Consider the following 8,378-nt stretch of genomic DNA (forward strand, 5'->3'; position numbering starts at 1 on the left):
GGAAACAAGAAATGTACATGGGTGCCATTTGAATAGTATAGCAGAAATGAGTTTCAAAATACAGATTCTACAGTAGTTGATAAAAGAAGGAAAGCAAATCACACACAGAAATACAGAAGGTAAACCAAATGGGGGAAATGCGTAGCTTTACTAGAAATGCAAAGTTAGGAGTTCGTGTCGTGGCTCAGTGGTTAACGAATCCAACTAGGAACCATGAGGTTGTGGGTTCGATCCCTGGCCTTGCTCAGTTGGTTAAGGATCCAGCGTTGCTGCGAGCTGTGGTGTAGGCCACAGATGAGGCTTGGATCACACATTGGTGCGCCTCTGGCGTAGGCCAGCAGCTACAGCTCTGATTAGACCCCTAGCCTGGGAACCTCCACATGCCAAGGGAACAGCCCAAGAAATGGCCAAAAGACAACAAAAACAAAAAAGTGCAAGTTATAACTTTAAGCAAGATTTTATGTAACTTAAAATTTTATGTAACTTAAAATTTTTCAGCTGAGAAAATATAGTTTATGAGGTTTGAGGGGACTGGACACAGTTATATATCAGAGCAGTTTAAGGTGCCAACAACAATCTGACAAAATATGTCAAGGACCTTCCACCTAAGTACTAATATTATCCCTGTTTTACAGCATGAAAATTGAGGCTTGGAGTTCCCATCGTGGTGCAGTGGTTAACGAATCCGACTAGGAACCATGAGGTTGTGGGTTCAATACCTGGCCTTGTTCGGTGGGTTGAGGATCCAGTGTTGCTGTGAGCTGTGGTGTAGGTTGCAGACTCGGCTCGGATCCCACGTTGCTGTGGCTCTGGCGTAGGCCGGTGGCTACAGCTCCAATTCAACCCCTAGCCTGGGAACTTCCATATGCCGTGAGAGTGGCCCAGGAATGGCAAAAAAAAAGAAAAAAAGAAAAAAGAAAACTGAGGCTTAGGGAGGCTAAGTAACTTGCCCATTATCTCGTAAGTGATAGGGTCAGTAGTGCAAAGACACCAGCTTATATCAACTGGGGACAGCTGATTGTTACATTTTCAGGAAATGTGCAAGAATTAATTGAATAATTTTACAAATAAACTACATTAAGAAACAAGGGTAATGAATACTCAAAACATCACTTCCTAATATTTTGCTACATTTTACTGTTACCTAAGCTCTTGAGGTTCTCTCTTGTGTGTGCATGGTAGAAATCTTACATAATGATGTGCCATTGCACATCTCTTCCCAACTCCTCATTCAAAAACAACCCATCAGCCCTGAAATCAGCCCTGTTGAGAGTATTTATATTATAGTCAAATGCTGCAAATCAGAGCTTGATTTACTATTTTGCCTAGATCAAGGATTGGCAAACTATATATAGCCTGGGGTCCAGTCCATCTCACCTTGTTTTATTTTTTATTTATTAATTTATTTTTGTCTTTTTAGGGCTGCGCACATGGCATAAGGAGGTTCCACCTTGTTTTTATAAATAAAGTTTTATTAGACCACAGCCATGCCCATCTGCTTGGTATTATTCGTGGAGTTTTCCTGCTAAAATGGTAGGGTTGAGTTGCAGCAGAGACCTTACAGCCCATAGCACCTAAAATATTTACTATCAAGTTCTTTATAGAAAAAGTTTGCCAACCCAATGTCTTTTTTTTGGCTTTTTTCTTTTTTTTTTTTTTTTTTTTTTTGTCTTTTGCCTTTTGTCTTTTTAGGGCCACACCTATGGCATATGGAAGTTCCCAGGCTGGGGGCTGAACTGGAACTTAGCCACTGGCCTACGCCACAGCAACCCAGGATCCCAGCCACGTCTACAACCTACACCACAGCTCACGGCAACACCGGATCCTTAATCCACTGAGAGAGGCCAGGGATTGAACCCGAGTCCTCATGGATAGTAGTTGCGTTCCTTAACCACTGAGCCACGACAGGAACTCCCCAGTGTTTTATTCATTAAGGCAAGCAAAAATATGAACCAATACTCATGGCAATTACTCTTGGAAAGCCAATTCTCAAACATTTACCAAGCACACCACTGGGTAGAGTTCAGATATAGACCTAAGTAGTCTAATGCTAGAATTCACATTAACCACCATATTGCTAAACAAAGTATAAAATATTATGGAAGCATGAAAAATTATAGAAAGCTGTCAATTCATAGAAGTATGATATATAAAATAAGTGGAAAAAAACAAAAATACAAAGTAGAAATGTCCCACACTGATATATACCATTGCTATATATCAGTTTGCATATAAAAGTGAAATTTGGGAGAAGCAAACAGAATTTAAAAATTTAAGCTTGTTTTCTCTATGAAGTCACTGAGTTACTTCTTAAAAAGAAGAAAATACACATCCATATATTCCCTTTAGAAACGATCCACTATTCTCCTCTAAGCTTTTCAGTGTATGACCTCTGTGGTATTTTATAAATACCCAGACTCTTTCCATACCGCAGAACATGGCTTCCATCTGATCTATTTCACCCAGACAACTTCTACAGACATTACTTTTAGGACTATGACTATGACTATGACCAAATTCAAAGATTCTTCTCACTTCTTTCTTGACTCCTGTTACACAGAACATTGTGGATTGATTGTACCTTCATTCTTGTCACTTTCCTCCCTTTTGATTTCCAAGACTGTGCTTTGTAACTTTCTCTACTATCTCTCATGGTTGGTCCTTCCAAGTCTTTAAATTTCTGTATTTCTCTTTATTTCATCCCCAAATCTAAGTATTCCAGAAAAGCTATTTTTAAAAAATTTATGGTTAAGTTCATTTTTAAGCTTCAATTTTCTCTTTTGTTTTGTTTTTGTTTTTAGGGCCGCACCCAGAGCATATGGAGGTATCCAGGCTAGGGGTTGAATCGGAGCTACAGCCACAGCAACACCAGATCTGAGCCACATCTTCGACCTACACCACAGCTCACAGCAATGCTGGATCCTTAACTCAATGAGCGAGGCCAGGGATCAAACCTGTGTCCTCATGAATACTAGTCAGATTCATTTCCACTGAGCCATGACAGGAACTCCTAAGCCTCAATTTTCTAATTGAAAAAAGGGACTAAAATTAGTACCCACTTCTTGTTGTGAATATTAAATTAATTAATTACATGAGGCATTCTGCACAAATAGTAAGTACTCAATAAATATTAGTCATTGTTAATGCTCACTGCTGTTATCTTTGTTGGCAGTCCAACTGCTGCTGATATCGATGAATCATTATTTACGGCATAGGTTTATATAATAATTAATTACATAAAAGTATATATGTGCATATGGTAACAGCAGGTGGCCGTGAGTCTTATTTCCACAAAAGGATCACGAGCTCCTAAGAACAGGGCAAGTTTGACCTCTTCTGATTCCACTGACCACACTGGCTCACCCTGGGCCCTTCCTAACTAAATTGATTTCAGAACACCTGTACCTCTTCTGAGTGGGAGGCTCCAACCCATCCTCAAGGCTGTGTCCTTGATCTTCAGCCCTCTTGGTTTTCTCAGGACTTATTCCTTCTTCCTGTAAGCACAGGTAGAGTTGAAGTCAGTCATAAGGGCTGCCAGGGGTGATGGGGATCACAAGCAGCCAAAGACCCTACATGAGGCCATGCAGCAGCCCACAAAGATGTGCTGAAAATAAACTGTTGAGTTACCGTGAGCTCCAGTCCTGGGTTCTCTATTCCAGTTTCCACTGTGGACGGAGCAATGGCCTCTCTCCCATTTGTTTTCTCCATCTGCTGTTCTCCTGAACAAAAAATTCATTGCCAAGTCTGAAAGATGAGTTGTTCTATAATGTGGGGCTGGGGAGAATCTTTAGGGTCAGTTATCTACAGGAAAAACAAAACTAAAAATGTTTAGAGATTTAGTTGATTTCTTTAAGAACTGAGAATTGACAAGCTTGGAAGAAAAATCCTAAAATAATAAACAATGAAATATAGACTTCTGCTTCCTATTGTGAATAGCTAAGGAAGGGGAAGTAAGAGAAGAAAAATGAAGGACAGAGGAATTGAAGTAAACCAGTGATTTAACCAGGACTCCAAGACCTAAAGGAAGGTTTATGGGACAACTACTTCCTATTAGCCTCCAGGAGGCCCCACTGAGCTGTGCAGAGTAAGAAGAAAAGAGAAAGGGAGGCAGAGGGCAGGAAAGACGGCAGCCCTGAACACACTACTGAAAAAAAAACAAAACAAAAATTAACAGGCTTTCAAGTTCCTGGCCATATTGTAGTATGAGAACTGTTGTTGGAGCATCTAAGAGAGCGGCTCATCAGATAAATAAAAGAAACCTACATGTATGTAGAGTAATCAGAATGGATGTTAATTATCCCAAATAAAGAAAAGTTTTAAAACAAAATGAGAGAATAAAGGAAAAAAGCTAACACTTGAGCCTCACTCTAAGCAACCTTAGTAGATAAACATTCAAGGTTATCTGAGATGTTTTTGTACTTTGTAGAACTTTCCTTTCCCTGTGGAATTGTCTTTTGTTTTTGCTTTTTTACTGTGAACTCTTCAACTACTTAAAATATATAATTTTATTAAACACACATAAACAGACAACTTTTGTTTTATAAATCAGGGCCTTCCTGTATAGGCATAGAACTACTTGAATTTGGTCTAAACACCATAAATTAAGAAATCTGGCAAATCAGGATCCTGCCCTCCTCCAATACCCTTACCTACTCCAGTCTGTAGGATTCCTTCCGGTGCCTCAGTGAAGGACAGAAAGAAAAACCAGTTCCTAGGGACCCTGACTCTGAAGGGAGGGGCTGGGGATAAGGGAGGAGGATTTCCTGATTGGCTCATTCTGCCTTGGGGCCCTTATTTGCTGTGCCTGTCCTTCCCTGTAGAGGACAAGTACAACTCTCAAGTTAAATATTTATATGTTTTAAAGACTACTTTGCAAGGTTAGGTCTAAGAGTTCTGCAGTAATTCCTAACAGGCACTTCAGCAGATGCATTGTCCAGCACTTAAGCTAGGCACAGGGGGAGTCTGTAAAAGAAAAATAAGAGAAAGATCTCAGCACTGAGAAAACTTATCATCATTTTTTACTGGAAAGACAGTTCTAAGAAAACAACAGAAGGGAAGACTGTGTATGATTAAATTCCAAATGACTGCCAGGAAGACTTTCTGTTAAACTATTTTTAACAAATTTTTATTAAGTACTCACTATCACCCAGGCACTGTTTGCTGTGCTGAAGATACAAAGATGAATGGGATGTTGTCTCTGCCATGAAGGAACTTACAAATCAGTGAAGAAAGACATTTGTTGAGAAAGGCTTTACAGAGTTGGGTAACATTAGCCCTGAGTCTGGAAAGTCTTGAAAGGTAAGTAGAGGATCACTGACAGAGGAAAGGAGAAACTTAAAGGCACAGAGGTGCAAAAATTGCTAGAGAAGAGAGGGAAATTTTGGAGAAATTAATGAAGGGGGGGGGCAAAATAAAATAAGAAATTAGTGAAGGAATGGAGGGGGGGAATGTGAATGGGATGGGAGTGGTTTATCAAGAAATAAGTCTGGTGATGGCATCAAGTGCCTCTATAAGCCAGGCCAACAGGTTAGGCCAAGTGGGGATGCAGGAAAGGATGGATTGGAAGGATGCACCCTGGGGACAAGGAGACCAGTCAGGAGGCAAAAGCGATAGTCAAGGTCAGACATGGTGAGGCTCTAACCGAAGCAGCAGGTGGATATAAGGAAACAAATATATAGGACATGGTGATTTATTGGGCATGGACAGAGTAAATGAATGGGGGCAGTTAATTCTTCAAAATTGTTCAAACTGATTTGTTTCTGCCTACTCCTATCCACCAGCGATACTGAACTTCATGTTACTCCCTAAACACTTGATGTTCCCTTCTGCCTGTGAGACTGTTGTGGATGCTGTTCCTTCTGCCTCTAACACCCTGCCCCTATTTATTTACCTAGAAATTCCTACACTGCCTTCAAGTCTCTGTGGCAAGGCCACTCTCTACAGTGAAGCTTTCTATTACCCCCTTCAGATGAGCCAGGCTGCCTTAAGACCCCTTTCCCCAAGTTCCTACTGCAACATGTTCTTGCACAAGTCTCCAGAACACACCTTATTCTAAAGGTTTACTTGTCTTCCTCTAGACCATGATCTCCTCCAGCACACACTATTTTGCTCACCACTGTATCTCCAGGCTTAAGGCCCATCACAAGATTAGGCAATCAATAAATATTTGTAAAATAAGTGGGAAAAAAAACAAACACAGAATTCTGGCTTGAGGAGTTCCCTTTGTGGCTCAGCGGTTAACGAACCCAACTAGGATCCATGAGGATGCAGGCTCAATCCCTGGCCTCACTCAGTGGGTAAAGGATCTTGTGTTGCTATGGCTATGGCATAGGAAAGCAGCTGTAGCTCCCATTTGCCCCCTAGCCTGGGGAACTTCCATATGCTGTGGGAGTGGCCCTAAAAAGCAAAAAAAAAAAAAAAAAATTCTTCTGACTTAGAATATTGGGTATGTGGATGATGATAACAATCACCAAAATAAGAAAATATATCTCTATCTCCTTGGTTACACACACACACACACACACACACACACACACACACATCCATAAAAGCCCTAGCATAGTAAACGTGTATTATATTCTGCAACCTAGAGCAATTCATTTTGCTTCTCTGGGCCTCTTCTGTTATTCCTGCCCTGCCTTATTGCCTAATGCTATATCACAAGATTATTAGGAAAATTAATTTAATATAGAAAAAAATTTTGGAAAATAGTAGATGAACTTAACAGTGGTCAGCTACTCTCTTGAGTTCTTATAGTAATGCAGGAATATTAAAGATATTTTCAAGCTGATGTCTGACTACAATCTCAATATGACTGTGAGGTCACTTTTACTCATCCCAGCTCACAGTTTATCTCTGTGTTTCATTTTTACCTTAGATTAGATTACTGCCAGTGGTGGGGCCAGGTCCAGGCGTGGTTATAGGCACAGATCCTAGAGTTCAGTCCAGCTGAAATGATGCCAGGGATCACATCTCTGTCTTCCCTTTCCCTCCCTCTTCACTCTTTCTTTTTCCTATAGAAGGTGTAAAACTCTATGTTTTTCTTATAAATGCAGGCTATGGTACTTATCTCACTTTTCCAATGGATCCAAATTTCCTTTAAATGCAGGTACTATTGATAACACCCAACTGCCAAGAGAAGAGAATTAATCGGGCTGGCACCTCTCCTCAATTAACTTCTGGCTTACAGGCTTGGGCTCTATTGTTTAAATATTTCTTTCTGTCTTATCACTTACAGTTTGATAAGCCCTCTCAAAGTACAGATCAGGAAGAATGAAATGATTTACCCAGAGTAAACAGCTAAGCCAAACCAATATGCTGGGATCTTCACTCCCAGTTCTGTGCTATTTCTGGGCTGTGGGATGAAAGGTAAGAGATGCTTCTGTTCCTACAGCCTTTTATAGTCTTTCCAAAGACTTTCCTACACTTTCACTGCTCATCCTCATAGCATTCCTGTAAGCAAGTCAACTACTAATCTTATTTTAGGCACACAAAAAAATTATATTCAGAGTTCCCGTCGTGGCTCAGCAGAAACGAATCTGACTAGCATCCATGAAGACACAGGTTCAATCCCTTGTCGGGAGCCATAGGGCTGCTCCAGTAAAGAAAGCAAAGCCACAGTCGGCACCTGCATGAGGCTTGTCTGGTTAGCAGAGCTACAGACAAGCTGAAGAAAGAAGAAGGATTGCGGATGCGTGGGGCTTGTCTGGTTAGCAGAGCTACAGACAAGCTGAAGAAAGAAGAAGGATTGCAGAGCAATCCCTTGAAAGACTTCGGTTCCAGGAAAATAAAAATGATATCCCCTAAAAATATGTTAATCTATTTTTCTGTGTTTATCTTTCCTTTTCTATCTCTAGTCACAGCTTTCTTACTGCTAAAGATTTGCCCTGGGTACGTAAAACACTTGAACCAAAACAGAATGAAGTTGTTTAAACAATGTAATGGAAAAAGCCTTTGTTTTGGAGTAACAATTTATGGCACCTATTTTGTGAGAGTATACAGGGGAAACTTATGATTTCAGTCCCTTTACTTAAAAAGAAGTTTGGGGCTGGGAAAATGTTGTTTGGCCTATAAATTGCTATTTTCTATAATAGATATATTTTTAACAGTGTCACTTGTAGCTTTCATCCCTTGTGGGATTTGTTAATTTTTGGGTATAATACTCCTTTCTATTGAAATTGGTGGTTTGGAACTTACGTAAATCAGTACAATAGGTTAAATGCTTAGCTTGCTGGCGCCAAATAAATCGTGGTTTTAGGAATGCCATGAGCCCAAAGCTTTCATGCGTTTTGTTAACCACATACACCTTTAGTTAAAGAATGTTAGGTATCATAGTTTATTACTTATTAAAGCTTTGTTCTTAACATAGAATAGAATAG

At 40.1% G+C, this 8,378-nt stretch overlaps 1 protein-coding gene and 1 long non-coding RNA gene across 5 annotated transcripts in view; one reads left to right on the forward strand and one right to left on the reverse strand.

Moving 5' to 3' along the window:
• SLC28A2 (solute carrier family 28 member 2) overlaps window positions 1–4,804 on the reverse strand; it is a 38,708-nt gene extending 33,904 nt beyond the window's left edge. For 3 of the 4 annotated variants that reach the window (XR_001306206.2, XM_005659640.3, XM_021096284.1), the window contains exons 1-3: window positions 4,650–4,804; window positions 3,628–3,719; window positions 3,406–3,494 (exon numbers count right to left, since the gene is read on the reverse strand). Coding sequence is in view for 3 of the 4 variants with exons in the window: in XM_005659640.3 (XP_005659697.2) it covers window positions 3,406–3,494; window positions 3,628–3,719; window positions 4,650–4,776 (308 nt within the window). In the remaining variant the exon portion in view is untranslated. The remainder of the gene's footprint in view (window positions 1–3,405; window positions 3,495–3,627; window positions 3,720–4,649) is intronic. The other variant, XM_013993042.2, reaches the window with a different exon arrangement.
• LOC106509010 lies at window positions 4,841–7,555 on the forward strand. The gene is made up of 3 exons (XR_001306207.2): window positions 4,841–5,298; window positions 7,238–7,368; window positions 7,486–7,555. It is a non-coding gene; the product is annotated as an uncharacterized LOC106509010 (long non-coding RNA).

This window comes from Sus scrofa, chromosome 1, assembly GCF_000003025.6.
Source record: "Sus scrofa isolate TJ Tabasco breed Duroc chromosome 1, Sscrofa11.1, whole genome shotgun sequence".
NCBI classification, from domain to species: domain Eukaryota; kingdom Metazoa; phylum Chordata; class Mammalia; order Artiodactyla; family Suidae; genus Sus; species Sus scrofa.